This window comes from Notolepis coatsorum, assembly GCF_963971535.1.
Source record: "Notolepis coatsorum genome assembly, chromosome: 1".
NCBI classification, from domain to species: Eukaryota; Metazoa; Chordata; class Actinopteri; order Aulopiformes; family Paralepididae; genus Notolepis; species Notolepis coatsorum.
In genome coordinates, this window is record NC_140165.1 from 107,157,558 (window position 1) to 107,178,766 (window position 21,209).

General features: G+C 46.4%; 1 protein-coding gene across 1 annotated transcript in view; it reads right to left on the minus strand.

Moving 5' to 3' along the window:
• dync2h1 (dynein cytoplasmic 2 heavy chain 1) overlaps nt 1-21,209 on the minus strand; it is a gene marked incomplete at its 5' end in the record, with an annotated part of 340,281 nt that overhangs the window by 299,080 nt on the left and 19,992 nt on the right. Inside the window, 8 exons of the mRNA XM_084336726.1 lie at nt 3,480-3,578; nt 3,793-3,951; nt 7,783-7,878; nt 12,031-12,226; nt 12,343-12,518; nt 15,524-15,648; nt 18,833-18,944; nt 19,246-19,359. Of these exons, the coding sequence (XP_084192852.1) occupies nt 3,480-3,578; nt 3,793-3,951; nt 7,783-7,878; nt 12,031-12,226; nt 12,343-12,518; nt 15,524-15,648; nt 18,833-18,944; nt 19,246-19,359 (1,077 nt within the window). The remainder of the gene's footprint in view (nt 1-3,479; nt 3,579-3,792; nt 3,952-7,782; nt 7,879-12,030; nt 12,227-12,342; nt 12,519-15,523; nt 15,649-18,832; nt 18,945-19,245; nt 19,360-21,209) is intronic.

The window sequence follows — 21,209 nt, forward strand, 5'->3', positions numbered from 1 at the left end:
GCCTCCTCTACTAACCTGAGCCTCCACCACTAACCTGAGCCTCCTCTACTAACCTGAGCCTCCTCTACTAACCTGAGCCTCCACTACTAACCTGAGCCTCCACCACTAACCTGAGCCTCCTCTACTAACCTGAGCCTCCTCTACTAACGTGAGCCTCCACCACTAACCTGAGCCTCCACCACTAACCTGAGCCTCCTCTACTAACCTGAGCCTCCTCTACTAACCTGAGCCTCCTCTACTAACCTGAGCCTCCTCTACTAACCTGAGCCTCCACCACTAACCTGAGCCTCCTCTACTAACCTGAGCCTCCACTACTAACCTGAGCCTCCACCACTAACCTGAGCCTCCACTACTAACCTGAGCCTCCACTACTAACCTGAGTCTCCTCTACTAACCTGAGCCTCCACTACTAACCTGAGCCTCCTCTACTAACCTGAGCCTCCTCTACTAACCTGAGCCTCCACTACTAACCTGAGCCTCCACTACTAACCTGAGCCTCCTCCACTAACCTGAGCCTCCACTACTAACCTGAGCCTCCTCTACTAACCTGAGCCTCCACTACTAACCTGAGCCTCCACTACTAACCTGAGCCTCCTCCACTAACCTGAGCCTCCACTACTAACCTGAGCCTCCACCACTAACCTGAGCCTCCACTACTAACCTGAGCCTCCACTACTAACCTGAGCCTCCTCTACTAACCTGAGCCTCCACCACTAACCTGAGCCTCCTCTACTAACCTGAGCCTCCACCACTAACCTGAGCCTCCTCTACTAACCTGAGCCTCCACTACTAACCTGAGCCTCCTCCACTAACCTGAACCTCCACTACTAACCTGAGCCTCCACTACTAACCTGAACCTCCACCACTAACCTGAGCCTCCACCACTAACCTGAGCCTCCACTACTAACCTGAGCCTCCACCACTAACCTGAGCCTCCTCTACTAACCTGAGCCTCCTCTACTAACCTGAGCCTCCTCTACTAACCTGAGCCTCCTCTACTAACCTGAGCCTCCACCACTAACCTGAGCCTCCTCTACTAACCTGAGCCTCCTCTACTAACCTGAGCCTCCTCTACTAACCTGAGCCTCCACTACTAACCTGAGCCTCCTCTACTAACCTGAGCCTCCTCTACTAACCTGAGCCTCCACTACTAACCTGAGCCTCCTCTACTAACCTGAGCCTCCTCTACTAACCTGAGCCTCCACTACTAACCTGAGCCTCCTCTACTAACCTGAGCCTCCTCTACTAACCTGAGCCTCCTCTACTAACCTGAGCCTCCTCTACTAACCTGAGCCTCCACCACTAACCTGAGCCTCCTCTACTAACCTGAGCCTCCTCTACTAACCTGAGCCTCCTCTACTAACCTGAGCCTCCACCACTAACCTGAGCCTCCTCTACTAACCTGAGCCTCCTCTACTAACCTGAGCCTCCACTACTAACCTGAGCCTCCTCTACTAACCTGAGCCTCCTCTACTAACCTGAGCCTCCTCTACTAACCTGAGCCTCCACTACTAACCTGAGCCTCCTCTACTAACCTGAGCCTCCACTACTAACCTGAGCCTCCTCTACTAACCTGAGCCTCCTCTACTAACCTGAGCCTCCACCACTAACCTGAGCCTCCTCTACTAACCTGAGCCTCCACCACTAACCTGAGCCTCCACTACTAACCTGAGCCTCCACTACTAACCTGAGCCTCCACTACTAACCTGAGCCTCCTCTACTAACCTGAGCCTCCTCTACTAACCTGAGCCTCCACCACTAACCTGAGCCTCCACCACTAACCTGAGCCTCCACTACTAACCTGAGCCTCCACTACTAACCTGAGCCTCCACTACTAACCTGAGCCTCCTCTACTAACCTGAGCCTCCTCTACTAACCTGAGCCTCCACCACTAACCTGAGCCTCCACTACTAACCTGAGCCTCCACTACTAACCTGAGCCTCCTCTACTAACCTGAGCCTCCTCTACTAACCTGAGCCTCCTCTACTAACCTGAGCCTCCTCTACTAACCTGAGCCTCCTCTACTAACCTGAGCCTCCACCACTAACCTGAGCCTCCACCACTAACCTGAGCCTCCACTACTAACCTGAGCCTCCACTACTAACCTGAGCCTCCTCTACTAACCTGAGCCTCCTCTACTAACCTGAGCCTCCTCTACTAACCTGAGCCTCCACCACTAACCTGAGCCTCCACTACTAACCTGAGCCTCCACTACTAACCTGAGCCTCCTCTACTAACCTGAGCCTCCTCTACTAACCTGAGCCTCCACCACTAACCTGAGCCTCCACCACTAACCTGAGCCTCCTCTACTAACCTGAGCCTCCTCTACTAACCTGAGCCTCCACCACTAACCTGAGCCTCCTCTACTAACCTGAGCCTCCACTACTAACCTGAGCCTCCTCTACTAACCTGAGCCTCCTCTACTAACCTGAGCCTCCTCTACTAACCTGAGCCTCCACCACTAACCTGAGCCTCCACCACTAACCTGAGCCTCCAACACTAACCTGAGCCTCCACCACTAACCTGAGCCTCCACCACTAACCTGAGCCTCCACTACTAACCTGAGCCTCCTCTACTAACCTGAGCCTCCTCTACTAACCTGAGCCTCCACTACTAACCTGAGCCTCCACTACTAACCTGAGCCTCCTCTACTAACCTGAGCCTCCTCTACTAACCTGAGCCTCCTCTACTAACCTGAGCCTCCTCTACTAACCTGAGCCTCCTCTACTAACCTGAGCCTCCTCTACTAACCTGAGCCTCCACTACTAACCTGAGCCTCCACCACTAACCTGAGCCTCCACCACTAACCTGAGCCTCCTCTACTAACCTGAGCCTCCACCACTAACCTGAGCCTCCACCACTAACCTGAGCCTCCTCTACTAACCTGAGCCTCCACCACTAACCTGAGCCTCCACCACTAACCTGAGCCTCCACTACTAACCTGAGCCTCCACCACTAACCTGAGCCTCCTCTACTAACCTGAGCCTCCACCACTAACCTGAGCCTCCACTACTAACCTGAGCCTCCACCACTAACCTGAGCCTCCACTACTAACCTGAGCCTCCACTACTAACCTGAGCCTCCTCTACTAACCTGAGCCTCCACCACTAACCTGAGCCTCCACCACTAACCTGAGCCTCCTCTACTAACCTGAGCCTCCACCACTAACCTGAGCCTCCTCTACTAACCTGAGCCTCCTCTACTAACCTGAGCCTCCACCACTAACCTGAGCCTCCTCTACTAACCTGAGCCTCCACTACTAACCTGAGCCTCCACTACTAACCTGAGCCTCCACCACTAACCTGAGCCTCCACTACTAACCTGAGCCTCCACCACTAACCTGAGCCTCCACCACTAACCTGAGCCTCCACTACTAACCTGAGCCTCCTCTACTAACCTGAGCCTCCACCACTAACCTGAGCCTCCACCACTAACCTGAGCCTCCACCACTAACCTGAGCCTGAGCCTCCACCACTAACCTGAGCCTCCAACACGACCAGGCCACTCCGCAGCTCCTGAAGGCCATCTTTCCATCGCTGCTGCTGCCGCAGTAGGTCCACGTTCATCAGCATCGCCACCTGAAACACACATTATTTAAATGACTATATGTCGACTATTATGACTTACTTACATTCACATTTAGTCAGGGTCAGGGTTAGACTGACATACCTTGTCAATGAAGCAACATTAAGGTTAATGTTATGGATAGGTTAAGGTTATGGATAGGTCAGGGGTCAGGGCTACGGATAGGTCAGGGTCATGGTCAGGGGTGAGGGGTCAGGGTTAAGGAACCTTGTCAGTGAAGTCTGTGTGCCACCGGCGGAGCTTCCTGTTCTCCGAGGACAGTTTCTCAGCAGCCGTCTGAAGCTGGGAGATGTAGACCTCCAACTCTCTCGGACTGTCCCAGCAAACCTGCAGCTTCCCACCACTACCCTGGGAGCCAGGACCCTGCTGCATATACACACAGGTAGGTAGGTAGGTAGGTACACACACACACACACACAAACCAGTAGATAAGTAAACATACACAAGTTCAAGTTTCTTTATTATTTGTCATACAGAAATACAGAATACTTTGCATGAAATGTTTCTTTCATGCAAAGTAGATACCAGTAGATAAAAACAGACAGACAGACCAGTAGAGAAGCAAACAGACAAACAGACCAGTAAATAAGCAAACAGACAGACCAATAGATAAGCAAACAGACAGACAACCAGACCAGTAGATAAGCAAACAGACAACCAGACCAGTAGATTATAAGCAAACAGACAAACAGACCAGTAGATAAGCAAACAGACAGACAAAACAGACAGACAAACAGACCAGTAGATATAGATGAGCAAACAGACAGATAGACAAGTGGATAAGCAAACAGAGAGACAGATAGATTAGAGAAAACAAGACGAAAGTCTTTCTCTGGTCTGCATCCCCTTAACAATTGTGTGTATTGAGCCGTACTGTATTGTACCCATTCTGCAATCTGTTAATAAAAATTTCAATCAATCAGAACTGTAATGTCCTCAGTGAGGCCACTTGTATTGCAGCATAAGAGTAAAACATAATAATATTATTATTATTATTAAGAAAACAGGCACTGGGGGCAGCTACGTGGCGTAGTGGGCAAGGCGCTCGCCACGAATGCGGAGACGCTGGGCTCGCCTGTTCGAGCCCAGCGCTCCACATTGCTTTCAGTTTAGCTGGTCGTTCATACTAATACACATTGGCCGTATTAGAAAATGGGAGAAAAAGTGGATAAAAAAAAAAAAAAAAAAAAAACAGGCACTGATTTCATTGCAATGATTTTTTTTGATCCACTTTTTCTCCCATTTTCTATATTTTCTCCCATCCCAATTTCGTATCATCCAATTCAACCCTCCCCTGTCACGAACGCTGTTTCTTGCCTCCCACAAGCTGGCTGCAATGTGGACTAAGTCATACATAGCACAAGTCCCCTCCGGTACTTGAGGTAACAGCAGTCGCATCTTTTCACCTGCGCAGCTCGATCTCTCAGTGGCGAGGAGTAACGCGTGGGAGGCTCACGCTGCCCCCAACACTTCCTGATTCTACTGCGCAGGCGCACCAACCAACCTGTAGGAGTCGCTGTCCACAACGCCCGATCCCCACCCATCAATTTCCCACCCCCTAATACGGCCAATGTGTATTAGTATGAACGACCAGCTAAACTGAAAGCAATGTGGAGCGCTGGGCTCGAACAGGCAAGCCCAGCGTCTCCGTCATTCGTGGCGAGCGCCTTGCCCACCGAGCCTTGCTAGCTCGGACGGCCTGGAAGAAAATGTTTACATTTATATTTAATTGTTAGGTAGTGGTTAGGGATAGGTTTATATATGTTTTCCAGCTTATACCTCTATGCTGGAATATTGGAATATGGAATCTTGCAACCACTACAGAAAGATGTGAGTACACAAGTTCAAGTTCAACTCAAGTTCAGACCTCTGTTACCCTATTTCATTAGCACTAAAAGTGATTTTCCTTTTTTGCATTAGTAACTTCAGAATGTTATCTTTCAAAGGAGACCAGGCTCATGCATGTGATATAAGTATAAAGCTAAGCTTTGCAAAAAAGTATGCAGTCCTCAAGTTCAAGTGAAAACAAATGGCCACTTTTCTGGGTGCCTGTTAACACATTCATGGCCAACCACGTATATATACGTGATTCGGCGCCATGCTTAAATGGCCAACCATACGTGGTAAACCTGTTTTAGCTTTTATTGCATTTTAATAACCTACTCAATGTCACGGAGCGGCACTGCAGATATACCCTACTCTTGAGATTCGGAAAAGTGCATTACCGGCCAGATCCTTGTAGTGGCGCTGTCTCGATAATGCAGTGTTCCCTGTTACAGACCGGTGTTTTTCTTTTTTTCATCATGGGTGGACTTTTTTGTTAGCCTAAAGCTATGCCTGTAGCCTGTAGCCCGGAATAGTTTTTGCGACACGGAATTCAGTATGCAGTAAAGGAATATAGCATCAGCCAATAGACATATCGATCTACCAGATGGCGGTCAATAACTGGGAAATCCTTTTTGGGATCCAACCGGCCACAGGTAAGAACGATTTCACGTAGATTTCATGCTGATCAGGCCTTGTTATCATAGCCAACCAGCCGATCAGTGAATGAGGCTACAATAACGAATGCCGTTATTGGTAATCAATAATCAGAAACGACGTCCCCCGCCCCCTCCCCTTTCATGTATTCATGGTGGAACATGATACCGATCATATGCATTTAGATTTGTATATCTAGCTTGTGTAGGGCCGAAACGGCAATCGATTTAACGTTATTAGCTTAGCGCCTTATAACTAGCCTTGCAGGAATTATACCAGACCATTCCCATATAACGCTCATATTCATCACGCTATAAAATGTGAACGTATTGATGAAAAAATTATTTCTTTAACACATTCATGGCCATTTGGATCAGTCTAAAATCACTGTAGATGGCCAGCATTTTTTATTAATATTTCTTTAGCATTTTTACAGCTTTATTGGTCACGCAGGACCGACAGAGGAGAGGGCGAACGGGAGGAGAGGTGGGGAGGACATGCGACAAATAACGACGGGAGCTGGGATCGAACCCGGGTCGGCCGCGTAGGTGCGCGAGGCACTATGGTATGCGCCACGAGGGTGCCCCGACGGCCAGCATTTCTAAACAGACTTGCATAGTCCGTGGGGCTGTTTGTAGAGCTAAATCTATACTTTATAGTATTGCTATCTGTCCATTCTCATTGTCAATTGAGACCATAAACCGTCCCTTCAAAATGGCTTAAAGAAAAAAAAAATTCATCAATACGTTCTCATTTTATAGCGTCTTGAATATAAGCGTTATAAGGGATTTCGGCTGGGATATTTCCTGGAACGCGAGATACAGGGCTAATAGCTACTAACGTTAAATCCAATGGCATTTTTCGGATATACAGAAGCTACAGTTAAAACTCAAACTGCATATGATCGGTATGATGGTCCACCATGAATGCATGAAAGGAGGGGGGCGGGGGATGTCGTTTCTGATTATTGATTACCAATAACCGCGTTAGCCTCATTAGCTGATCGGGTGGTTGGCTATGATAACAAGCCCTGATCAGCATGTCATTTACGTGAAAAAGATCTTACCGTGGGCCGGTGGGATCCCCCAAAGCATTTCCCAGTTATCGATCGCCATCTGGTAGATCCATATGTCCATTGGCTGATGATATATTCCTTTACTGCATAGTGAATTCGGCGTCGCAAAAGGTATTCCAAGCTACAGGCTGCACATCCAGAATCCAGCTAACTGGAAACTCCATTGAAAGTCAAAAAAAGAGTGCACCGTTCTGCCACAGGGCACACTGCATTATCGAGAAAGCGCCCCTAAGAGGATTTGGCCGGTAATGCACTTTTCAGAATTCGAAGAGGAGGGTAGATCTGCAGTGCAGCTCAGTGACATCGAGTGGGTTAATACAATGGAATAAAAGCCAAAACAACCTTTCCACGGACATGTCCATGGTTGGTCCTCAACCGTTGGATTCGAAACACAGATGTATCCGTGGTTGGCCCCGAAACGGTTAAGGCATATTGAAGGGAAGGTTTATAGTGTCAATTGACAAGGAGAATGGACACATAGCAATAATTTAAAATATATATTTAGCTCTACAAACACCCTCACGCATAGTTAAACCATGTTATGATAAGCTGGCCTTATAGAGTGGGCCTGTCTAATCCCCGTGGCCGTCAATGTGTTAAGAGGTTAATTGTGTACATATGTCATTAGTAATAAGCTGTACCTTGATGACCTGTTCGAAGGCCAAGGCCAGGCCAAGCATCATGGGTCTCTGAGACGGAATCATCTGCTGGTCGATGGTGTTGTAGAAATGAGCCACCTGACACACAACACAATTAGTGATTAGACCTAACTCTACCAGTCATTAGACCTGACCCTAACCCTACCAGTCATTAACCCTAACCCTACCAGTCATTAGACCTAACCCTACCAGCAGGCCCGGACTGGCCATCGGGAGCACCGGGAATTTTCCCGGTGGCCTGGCCTGCACAGATAAAAAAAAAATATATATAGGGGGCTCCCGTAGCTCACCGCATATCTCGGCGCTATTTCTGCGTCGGGGAAAACCGTGCTCGTCACGGATCTGGGGGACACAAGTTCGATTCCCGGACCCGCCGTCATTTCTCAGAATGTCTTCCCCTGCTCTACATCCCATTTCAACCTGTTTCTGTCGGTCATGCTTGACCAGAAAAGCGATAAACGCTAAAAAATACAGTTTAAAAAAAAATATATATATATATATATATATATATATATATATATATTATAATTTTTTATTTATTTTTTGCCAGGCCATTGTTTCTAGTTGTGGCGGCGGCGCGATAGTTAGATAACCTAGGTGGGTGGGGAACAACCAGGATTTCACTGTCTGCGCGGATCACACACACAATGGAGCCGTGCTGCCGCGTGTGATTGGTGGAGGCGGGACCAGGCGATACAACTGATTGACAGCGGAGGCGGTGAATGGAATGGCAGATGGCACTCAGATGCAGAATAACAGCCAGGCAATGAGCCAGGTAGTGAGGGACTCGGGAGAGATACAGTAGAGCGAAAGTCAATTAACGTTGATGTCAAGATGGACAGTGGAAGAAAGAAAGGGTGGAGCAGAGAGGGATAAAACAAAGAAAAAGAAAGGCCCTTACAGGAGATGGCGCTAAATCCGGCAACATTTATCAAATGTTTTCTTGCACCAAGGTCAAGGAACCAGCAGGTTAGTCAGTGATAAAAATAAACATGTGGATGTTAGCTAGCTAACGTTACCATGCAATGCATCATCTCCCCTGTCAAAAGCCCAATGTTAAATCTGCCAAGAAACATATAAATAATTTAACCCTTGTGTCTGAAAACTAAAGTGTTATACTCTTACCATATTAGGGGACTAAATTGAAAAACGCCATAAAAAGATATGTTGAAATAATTTCCCACTTTCTTTTCCCATAAATATTTGATTCAACTTCAGATAAAAAATCAAATACTCCCACTTTTCTGAAAGGAGTTGTTAAATCTGACATTACAAAAAACAATATGTGGTGGTTATGATTGGGGCTGAAGTTGAATAAACAATTTCAAAATAATTTCAAGATAATTCAAAGATTACACACCTTTGCCACATATATTGGCTACAAACATAATCACTGCAAATAGACAACGCGATTAATCTGTCTCTGTTTAACTGATTAGGTCTGGGACCTATTCAGGGGGTGGCTGTTGTGAAGGGCCAGATTAAACCGAATATATATATTTATTTATATATATATATTTAATTGTATTTGTATATTCTCTAATATTCCCTGATATCCCTTGTATATTCCTTGTACAATATGCATTGAATATCCATTCTAGCCTACTGAACATCCCATAATAGTCTCCATTCTACTATTGGTCGAGACCTTGGTGCCAGGCTGCCATACCCCTCAGACCCAGTTCAAACGTACCGCTCGACATGTACGAACAAGTCCTAGTTCCGCGTAGGAATTTGGCTACCGCACCACTAATGGGACTATTTGTTCATAGTGCGTATATATACTGCGCTACTAAAGTAGGACTTTCTTTTCAGTCCAGTTTCTTACCCTCCAATAGAGTCACAGACGTAAAGCCTCCCCGCGATGCCACGTGTGGGAGTAAGGCCAAGTTCGGCCTACCATCGGTATTGAGACATCGTGTATATTAATATTTGAATAGTCATATTTGGCACTATATCGTCGAGTTGGACGTAGTCTATTAAGCTAATAATAGTCTGTTAATATATAGTGCTTCGTGCGGTGAGAATACTACCGTAGTCAGTACCCCATCGTTTCGGGCAGAGAACTGGCTGCTTACCCAGGGTGGTTGACCCTATGTGAAGCTGCACCCGAGGAGCCCCAGAGCCGACGAGCGAGTGGACCTGTATACCGGATTATTCTACCGACGACAGCCCGCCTTCCCAGGCACGGATTATGCTTTGGATACTTTGATTATTCTATGGATAAAGACCCCCGACACTACCGTGTGTTGGAACCCCCCCCCCCTGGAGAGGACGCAATGTGAGGAGACGCTCTGCAAGACGAGGTCTCTCCACATCTCTCCCCCGTGGACCGGAGAGAGCCGGCCCACAAAGAGTCCACCTGCTTTCATCTGTGGTCCAAGGATCGCCGGCGCATTGAACGGCACTACAGTGGGTTCACCTGGGATACCCTTGGCCGGACGAGGCAGCTGGATTCTACCCCCCCCCCCCTCCTACTCCTGTCGGCTTACAAGCGACCGGATTAACCCCCTCTAGTGTATCCAGCCTATAATCATTAAAGTATCATTGCTGTTATTCCTTAACTATTCCAGGTCGTATATTTACCACCTGCGCCTTCAGAGATTGGACATTATCTATTGATATACCGACGAATACTCCTTGCCATAAAAGTGCATACTATTTCAATTCATAAATGTAATTAAGTGATTAAGTGCTTATTCTACACACCATCGCTGTGTAGGAAATAAAGACCTGTTTCTAATTCGTACATTTGTGTTGGATCCGTTTCATCTACGTGAGAGTGTTCATGATAATATATTTATGCCGTGTACTGGGTGGCCGAATATTAAGTACAAAGGTAGTGGTAGTAAGTATCATATCTAGTAATACAGTCAGGGAATTGTACCCCTCAGTTACACAAGGGTTAAGTTGTTGTTCCATTTCTAATTTCCTCAAAAACATCTAGTCTAGTTAATATGATCAATATTATTTGACAATTGATGCTTTTTGTTGGAAATTTCAGTCAGTGAGCTCATACTTTGAGCTCATTTTATAGTTAAAATTATTGAGACAACGCAATATTCTGTCTTCGTTGTGCATGCATGTGTTAGTAGGGACGACTGACCAAGCCGGAGTTACCGCTGGATTCGATCCCAGAGTCTCTGCATCGGTATTGCGAGTGCTTAGTCCACTGCGCTACGCAGCCGCGCCCTCAATGAGGCAGTTTAGACAGACACTCGTTCTCGTGATGTAGCGCAATCTTCAATTCACAAGGTACTGGCTTTTCCATTCCTTGTTATATGGGAGCACCTAGCGGTGACAGCCGGAACAGAAACCTCCATTATCCCCTATCCATTGCGCTCAGTAAAATGAGCTTAAACTGACGCCTCATTATTTCAATGGTTTACAAAATTTTAAAAACTACTACTCTCCCATTTGGAAAACAGTACCCGACGAGTATGTGAACAATGCCATTCACAATGCAGCAGCCGCTTGTCTGTAGCGTAGCTTCCATCCAGAGTGGAACAACCTAGAATTATTAAGAGAATGGGATGCAGCCATGGATGGATATTTTATGTACTTGTGTCCCAAGTCCCTTCTTTATTAACTGCACACGGACAGGGCTCAGTCCCAGGTGGTGAGTTAACCGCTCTGGGTTGTTTGGTGTCATAGAGCTCAGGGTTAGACACATATCCCATACAGACTGGACATGTATTCCCAGAGTCTAGACATGTATTTCTAGACTCCACCATGGGTGGCTGGTATTACATCTACAGTGCCCACCATCCTGCCTAAGTGCCCTTGAGCAAAGCACTGAACTCCAAAACTGTGGCGTGGACTGTGTGTATGTGTAAATAGGAGGGATGTGCAAAAAGACACAAATTGTGTCTCGTGTACATTGCCAATAAAATAATCTTCTTCTTCTTTCCTAGAGTGTAGAAATGCATTCCCTAGAGTCTAGACATAGAGCTTAGACAAAACTAAGTTGAAAGTAGCGAGTACAGAGCTTGTGTTGTAACACTGGGAAGTCTGCCAGTTCTACTAACATGAGTTCAATTGGTGTTTTATATTTAAAAAATATATTGGCTGCAGAGACATTATATTAGCTGGTGAAATTGGTAGACTTGACAGTAGACTGAAATTGGTGAAATTGAAATGGCTGGCTGGCTGGTGTGTGCGTGTGTGTGCACATGTGTGTGTGTGTGTGTGTGTGTGTGTGTGTGCGCATGTGTGTGTGCGCAGTCTGACCTGTTTTAGTATAATGGCCTGTCTGTAGAACTTGTCTGCCATGTTGGCAGCCTGGTGGATTTTAGCTGGGATGGCAAAGCCCAGAGCAGCCAGCTGCCTGACCTCCTTCAGTAGAGTCACCAGCCGGTCGGAGTACTGGATCTTCAGCTGCCGATTCTCATGGTCCAACTCCATCACTCTGTTACTGGCCTGGAGACTACAGGAAATATCACTATGTTACTCTGTGTGTGTGCGTGTGCGTGTGTGCGTGTGCGTGTGCGTGTGCGTGTGTGTGTGTGTGTGTGTGTGTGCGTGTGTGTGTGCGTGTCTGACCTGAAGCCAGACTTGGGGTCTGCCAGTCCAGCCAGTACGTCTCTGGACCAGCCTTCAAACTCTTCCTGTTCGAAGCTTCTCAGGGTCTCCAGCAGCTCGTCAGAGTACCTCAAGAAGACGCCGACTGCCGAGAGGTCAGCTAGTATAACCTCAGCTAAACGAACACAGTCCTCCACCTGTGCACAATAACAACAACACACAGAGGGGTCAGCTAGTATAACCTCAGCTAAACGAACACAGTCCTCCACCTGTGCACAATAACAACAACAACAACACACAGAGAGGTCAGCTAGTATAACCTCAGCTAAACGAACACAGTCCTCCACCTGGACACAATAACAACAACAACACACAGAGAGGTCAGCTAGTATAACCTCAGGGCCCCGTTCCCCGTACCTGGCTAACCGAGTTAGCCGGATAATATCCAGCATAGCCTGACTTAAGCCAGACCTTTCCATTCCCCGACGCTCGATTGTCTAAATCACTATGACAACAGATCAAACAGTTTGAGCCTGGTCGAGAGCAGGGTTAAGTTCAGTTAGCTGGATGAACCATGGCCACGCCCCCCGCAAAGAAATGCCAGCTCGCTTCCTGAAATTATTCTCACAGTCTAGATCTGCATTATACCATTCTGAATTATGTTCTTGTGCTTCGTTTGAAATGTAAAATAATATGTCTGCAGTAACGCTGATAATAAATCATATTTGAATTTACTTTGTCCTATATAATGCATGTCATATTTATACGGATACGCGCTCGCGAGTCGCGACACACAGTTATTTTAATAACGGACTAAACGGATCATTGCAAATGTGAATCCCGCTGGGATATTTTTAATGAATGAAACCTATCGGGTGTTTGGCTCTGATTAGTTTAATATTCTTCGCTGTGTATTTGCTTAACGGAGCACCCGGATGCGTTTCATTCAAGCTGAAGCGTCTATGCGCGGATTGTGGATATGAATTATGAGGAATCTGAATCTGTGGAATATTTAATTGTATCACTGTGATAGTGTCACACGTTATTGTGATATTGTAACTGGGATTAAAATATATGAGGAGATGCGCTGTTTGATGGATTTGATGACGTGACGTGACTTGATAAATTGAATGAGCCTTTGACGTTTTTGATGAATGAATTTCGAGAAAATGCATTTATCTTTTCAAGCACTGTTATCTGATGATGAACATGAGGTGTCACTGGTATAAACCAAATGGTAATCAATCCAATGCATGTATGGATTAGGTCCGAAACAGATTAAAACCTGATTAATAGTGTAACTGCAAGCCTCCCTCCAAGCCTCTCTTTGGAAACCATGTATTTATATAGTACATAATACCTAAGCACATACAGATATCCTCATGATATAATTCGTATCAATTAGATATACTATTTGGGCTTGTTTTTATCGTTATTCTGAAAGAGCTGAACTAATTATTTTCGCTAGCAAGATCTCATTTGATTATTCATTCCATAAGCCTATACTGCCAGCAGGCACGCCCATTCTGCAATCTGTTAATAAAGTTTTAAATCAATCAATCAATCAATCAATGCCGTTAGAAGATCAGGATTTCTGCTATCGACACTTGCGGTCTTTTCAGCTGAGGCGGGCGCGCGCAATTATCCTGAGTCTCAAGTCTGGTTCAAATGAACGAGACTGAATCAGCGTTCGAGGAACAGGAAAATCCCGGATTCAAACATCGGGTTAATTGAATCTGGATAATGAGACTCTTGATCGACTTAGTTGAACCAGGTACGGGGAATAGGGCCCAGCTAAACTAACACAGTGCTCCACCTGTACACAATAACAACAACACACAGAGAGGTCAGCTAGTATAACCTCAGCTAAACGAACAGTCCTCCACCTGTGCACAATAACAACTAGGGCTGTCAGTTTATCACGTTAATTATATGAATTAATTACACTGCAAATTATCGCGTTATGAAAATTAACTCAAAATCAATTTAAAAAAAAAAAGGAAAAAAAGTTATAATTTTTTTTTCTCTCATTCATTCCATAAGAACGTAGAATAAACATTTACAGACTTTTTTTTTTCTTAAATGGCCATTTGCATGTTCTTGGTATCTGATTCTAGGGACATCTATGGATCTCAGGGAATGTATTCCCAGTGTCCGAAATACTGTGTCTGTTACTAGGCTTGAATAAATTGTAATGAACCAAATGAGAATATCACTAAAATTTTATTTTAATTTTTTTTTATCTTTGACTGAATAACATCATGCAAAAATTTACGAGACCTAAAAAATCTAAGCAAATGAATAAATGTAAGATGATTAAACAGAAGGTTTTGTAGATACAGTACTGAATTCTGCCATCTGGACACAATTTGAAATACGATTATAGAATATAGAATATCAGGTCTAAAATGGTTATGCGATTAAAATGTGATTAATTAGATTAATTAATTACAAATCCTGTAATTAATTAGATTTAAAATGTTTATCGCCTGACAGCACTAATAACAACAACACAGAGAGGTCAGCTAGTATAACCTCAGCTAAACGAACACACAGACACACACGTTAGACTAGGGCTGTGCAATATGGACAAAATCTTCTATCACAATATGGGAAATTCCATATCTCAATAACGATATAAATCACGATATAGTATGTTTTCTGTAAATTCAATAAAACATTTGTCTACAAAATAAACACATACTTCACTCGCCACCAATGTGGAGACGCTGGGCTTGCCTGTTCGAGCCCAGCGCTCCACATTGTTTTCAGTTTAGCTGGTCGTCCGCAGTAATACACATTGGCCGTATTAGGGGGTGGGAAACTGAAGGGTGGGGATCGGGCGTTGTGGACAGCGACTCCTACAGGTCGGTTGGTGCGCCTGCGCAGTAGAATCAGGAAGTGTCGGGGGCAGCGTGAGCCTCCCACGCGTTACTCCTCGCCACTGAGAGATCGAGCTGCGCAGGTGAAAAGATGCGACTGCTGTTACCTCAAGTACCGGAGGGGACTTGTGCTATGTATGACTTAGTCCACATTGCAGCCGGCTTGTGGGAGGCAAGAAACAGCGTTCGTGACAGGGGAGGGTTGAATTGGATGATACGAAATTGGGATGGGAGAAAAATATAGAAATGGGAGAAAAAGTGGATAAAAAAAAAACAAATACAATATAAACACACACACAGACACACACATCCCAGCAGACCTTGTGTATGAGTTGTCGGACCCAGATGATGTTGTTGACGACCTCGGGCAGGTTCCTGCCAGCCAGCGGTCCGTTCTTCTCTCCCGGCGCACCGTGGCATCGACTCTCAAAGTCATCCCTCAGGCCTGTGGAGGCAGAAGGCTCAACTAGTACTTTGACTTTAAACAGACAACACAACAACCCTGCCTCTACGTCACCCCCCCCCCCAGGCCTGTGGAGGCAGGAGACTGTCATCTAGAACCATCCCCCAGGCCTGTGGAGGCAGGAGACTGTCATCTAGAACCATCCCCCAGGCCTGTGGAGGCAGGAGACTGTCATCTAGAACCATCCCCCAGGCCTGTGGAGGCAGGAGACTGTCATCTAGAACCATCCCCCAGGCCTGTGGAGGCAGGAGACTGTCATCTAGAACCATCCCCCAGGCCTGTGGAGGCAGGAGACTGTCATCTAGAACCATCCCCCAGGCCTGTGGAGGCAGGAGACTGTCATCTAGAACCATCCCCCAGGCCTGTGGAGGCAGGAGACTGTCATCTAGAACCATCCCCCAGGCCTGTGGAGGCAGGAGACTGTCATCTAGAACCATCGCCCAGGCCTGTGGAGGCAGGAGACTGTCATCTAGAACCATCCCCCAGGCCTGTGGAGGCAGGAGACTGTCATCTAGAACCATCCCCCAGGCCTGTGGAGGCAGGAGACTGTCATCTAGAACCATCCCCCAGGCCTGTGGAGGCAGGAGACTGTCATCTAGAACCCAGTCTAAAGGCCCTCACATAGTCGGGTGGAACGTATGCGGACCGGACTCAACGCGCTGCATGTCGCAGTCGTTTGAGCCTTCATAGTCGAGCGTACCACCGCGTACCAATGTCCTACATGACTCGCGCCAGTTTACTACATTTCCCAAAACCTTTTCGCACCGTTTACACTTTCTGTCACGGCGTCGTCCACCGATGTCAAAATAAAGAGTCTAGGTGTTATCGCCGTTTCCAAGATTTCTAAATAAAACTTGGCAGTTTTACACGCTTCATTTAGAAAAGCCATTCAAACTTCTCGAGTTTCTTCAGATGATGAAATAACGATAACGATTAGAGATAGTAAAACAAAATTTAGCGTCAGCTACCTGCCAAGGTTTTACCGGACCAATCCTACCCATTTAATCATGATCCTGCCCTACTCTCACTTGGCACGGAGCGAGTGTTCAGAGTGAAATGCAGATCGGTGTCACATTAAATGCAGGTCGATGTCAACCAAAACGCCAAGCAGCCTTTTGTGTGACACCAAGTGAGCGACGTGGACGTCTGCGCGGTTAGAAAATTGGAGCTTCGCGATTGGAGTCCGCTTTGAGTATGCACGGACCTCCGCGGAGTCCGGTCCACCCAACTATTAGGGATGGGTACCTTTCACATTTGAACCGATACCGGTACCGGTACCTGTGAATCGATACCGGTACCCAACGGTACCTTTTTTCTGTACTTTAGTCTCAAGAAATTTAATTTACCTACCTCAGTCGTAAAAAAAAATAATCCAAACTTCAAATAACTACAATTTCGACAGTTTTCGGCTTGTCATTTCTCCGACTGCTTTGTTGTTGAATCAAGTCAAATCCTAGGTAAGCATATATTGTGCGTGTGAACGTTGACATGAAAAGAAAAAAGTAAAAAAAACAAAAAAAAAACGGTATCTCACTTGCTTCGATACTCGGTAGTACCGACGTGTTTCGGTTCGGTGCCTCAAAAGTACCGAATTCGGTACCCATCCCTACCGACTATGGGAGGGCCTTAACCCTGACCCTAAGGCATTCCTCAGGCCTGTGGAGGTAGGACTGAACCTGGGCCGACTGACCCTAACTTCTCTAGCTATGAACCTCCACAAACTGTTTTTACAGTTTACAGAACATAACAACCTCCTAGACCCAAATCAGTCGGGCTTCAAGACCGGTCACACGCACAGAAACTCCCCTCATAGTAGTCACTGAGGCTCTTCACTTAGCAAGTGTCTGTCCTGTCAGCAGCCTTCAACAGAGCCAACCATCAGATCCTCCTCACATCCCTTGCAGGAATGGGTTGTAGGTTCTGCACTGGCATGGCTATCATCTTACCTTGACGACCACTCCTGCCAAGTATCATGGAAAGGCACGCCCCCTACAGATGGGTGTCCCCCAGGGCTCGGTCCTTGGACCCCTCCTCTTCTCCCTCTACACCAAATCTCTGGGTAACATTATCACTTCTCATGCCTTCTTATACCACTGCTATGCTGATGACACTCAACTCTTCCTCTCCTTTCCTCCCTCAGATACCCATGTCTCTGAGAAGATCTCGGCCTGCATGTCCGACATTACCACCTGGATGATGACCAACCACCTCAAACTGAACCTAAGCAAAAACGGAGCTACTTCACTTGCCGGCTGAATCCTCCCCACTGACCAACATTTCAATCAGAGTGGAGAACATAGCCGTGGCTCTGTCTTACCGACCGCCAAGGACCTAGGTGTGGTTCTTGATGACCGGCTGGACTTCTCTGCTCACATTGCCTCAACAACCAGAACCTGAGCAAAGTGAGAAGGTTCTTGACCTGGCATTCCGTGCAACAAGGAGAGCGGCTCCCTCCTACGTTTGGTCAATGGTCTCTAACGCCACACACTACAAGACCCCTACGCTCTGCATCTTCTGGCAGCCTGAGACCCACTCCTATTTGGGCTCCTGGGGGGGTCATTGAAACGAAGCAGGCTATTCTTGCCAACAACTAAAATGGAGGATGGAGGCAAATGATAGAAAGGCAAAAGAAAAAGCAGTGTGGGGCGGCTACGTGGCGTAGTGGGCAAGGCGCTCGCCACGAATGCGGAGACGCTGGGCTCGCCTGTTCGAGCCCAGCGCTCCACATTGCTTTCAGTTTAGCTGGTCGTTCATACTAATACACATTGGCCGTATTAGGGGGTGGGAAACTGATGGGTGGGGATCGGGCGTTGTGGACAGCGACTCCTACAGGTCGGTTGGTGCGCCTGCGCAGTAGAATCAGGAAGTGTCGGGGGCAGCGTGAGCCTCCCACGCGTTACTCCTCGCCACTGAGAGATCGAGCTGCGCAGGTGAAAAGATGCGACTGCTGTTACCTCAAGTACCGGAGGGGACTTGTGCTATGTATGACTTAGTCCACATTGCAGCCGGCTTGTGGGAGGCAAGAAACAGCGTTCGTGACAGGGGAGGGTTGAATTGGATGATACGAAATTGGGATGGGAGAAAATATAGAAAATGGGAGAAAAAGTGAAAAATAAAAAAAAAAAAAAAAAAAAAAAGCAGTGTGATGTGTCACATAGGCTTGTACCCTTGTTGTAGTCCAGCAGGCGGGCTAGCAAAGTCTCTCTCTCTCCCTGCAGCTCCTTACTGACGCTTGACCGCCTGATCAGCTCTCTGTGTTTCTGGAACACCTGCAGAAGCTAACATACACACACAAACACACACATATTTTATTCATAGTGGTAAGATCCAGAGATGACTCCAGCATACTGTGTTTAGCTTCAAATCCTCTTTATTGAGTTTCATCATCGTTTCAGTCTTCATGCATTTGACCTGAGAAGCTTTGCAGTCTTCTCCCTGCAGCAACCCCTCCTTCTCTCACACAGCTCAGTGTCAGTCCCAAGAAAATCAGGTGTCTGTGTGTCTGTCTGTCTGTCTGTCTGTCTGTCTGTCTGTCTGTCTACCTGCTGAGGATGTCAGTCAGTCAGTCTGCCAGTCTACCTGCTGAGGGTTGTCCTGGACATCAGAGATGCAGCTCTTCAGGCGTCCAGCCGCCTCCTGCTCTGATGGAGTCAATAGACGCTCAAACTGGGCGAGTGCTGCTCTCCACAGAGGCTGAAACATCAGAACATAAAGAGGCTATAATAACCATCCATACAGTGGGTAAAATAACAGGGGATGCCAAAAAATTTATTAAATATTTTTATTATTATTATTATTTTTTTTCTTTTTTTAAGTCAAGCAGTCATCATGTACACTACAGTATGGCTCGGCGGCCAGTCAAACTTTCTTTTTATTTATTTAACAGATTGCAGAATGGGTACAATACAGTACGGCTCAATACACACAATTGTATAAGGGGATGCAGACCAGAGAAAGACGTTTGTCTTGTTTACATCAGGGTCATTAATACTGCTGGAGCATTGGTTCATTTTTGGTCCGATTTTTCCTTGCACGATTTTGCGCGCCGCGTCGGAGCAAATTCGAGACACATATTCGGTTGCAAAAAGGTGTCCTACGGTCTCCTCTATGGCCGTGAATATTTTCACGCGGATCGGAATCACGATCACAAAAACTCTGCGAGTTTATTCCACGCTTTCGGCTTTCCTTTTTTTTTTTTTTTTAATTTCCTTTTTTTTTGTTTATCGCTTTTTTTCTTCTTTTTTTTCTGGTCAAGCATGACCGACAGAAACAGGTTGAATGGGATATAGATCGGGGGAAGACACTCTGAGAAAATACGGCGAGTCCGGGAGTCGAACTCGTGTACCCCAGATCCGTGATGCGCACGGTTGTCCCCGATGCCGAAATAGCGCCGAGATACGCGGTGAGCTACTGGAGCTCCCTCGGCTTTCCTTTTCTAAGCATTTTCGGGGCTACATGTGAATGAGTAAAAGTTGCGGGACGCCCAGATGTTCCCACGATAGAAAGCTCGCGTGGAGCCCATAATAGGCTCACTTAATACAGCGTTTTTAAAATCACGCGACATTTTCAGGGTCGCGAGCCGACCTTTTCGATGATGGAAGTGATTTAGGAAAAGCTTCGGCACGCCGAGAGGTACCCGTGGATTTAATCTCGCGAGGATCGGGGCAATATTCGGCCCGTGGGAGCAGTCACGGGTTAATAAAATTTTAGTTTTAGTTTAGTTGTGGTGAGGTTTTAAGCTCTGAGGGGTTTCTTACCTCACCTGTCCTGCACATCCACTTATTATGCATTTTAATGTATGTGAATAAAAAATTAAGAAAATAATTTGAATAACTAATAATAATAACTAGAAGGGCATTCAGATATATGCTACACCTGCACACTGGCGCTGCTGTCCAGGCTAGAAAATGTATTATCCTACACTTCATTCCTGCCATGACTGGAGCGAGACGCTCCTCTGTCTGCACATGTCCTTCAGTGGCGGAATCGCTGCTCACTTTAACCACTGCATGTTTGAACCGTAACGGCACACCTGATCATTTGCCACGTTCAATTCTACTTCTACAGCCATGACTGGTGACTTACATTGTCACATGTATTGGTATTTCACTTCTAAAGCGATTAAAAACCTGGCTTGCCTAGTACAGCCGTTTCTCAAAATCCGTTTTTTGTGAGGGTGATGTCACCTGTACCTGTGATGCCATCAGGTATAAAGTGCAGCTGCTACATCGACAGTAAACTAGATGTTTGATGTTTGACATTTTTTTTTTTTTTTTTACTTTTTTTTTTTAGCGTTTATCGCTTTTTCTGGTCAAGCATGACCGGCAGAAACAGGTTGAAATGGGATGTAGAGTAGGGGAAGACATTCTGAGAAATGACGGCGGGTCCGGGAATCGAACTCGTGTCCCCCAGATCCGTGACGAGCCCGGTTTTCCCCGACGCAGAAATAGCGCCGAGATATGCGGTGAGCTACGGGAGCTCCCCTGATGTTTGACTTTTTATATCCAAATGAGCTTTATTCTATAGTGTTCACAGGTCTGAAA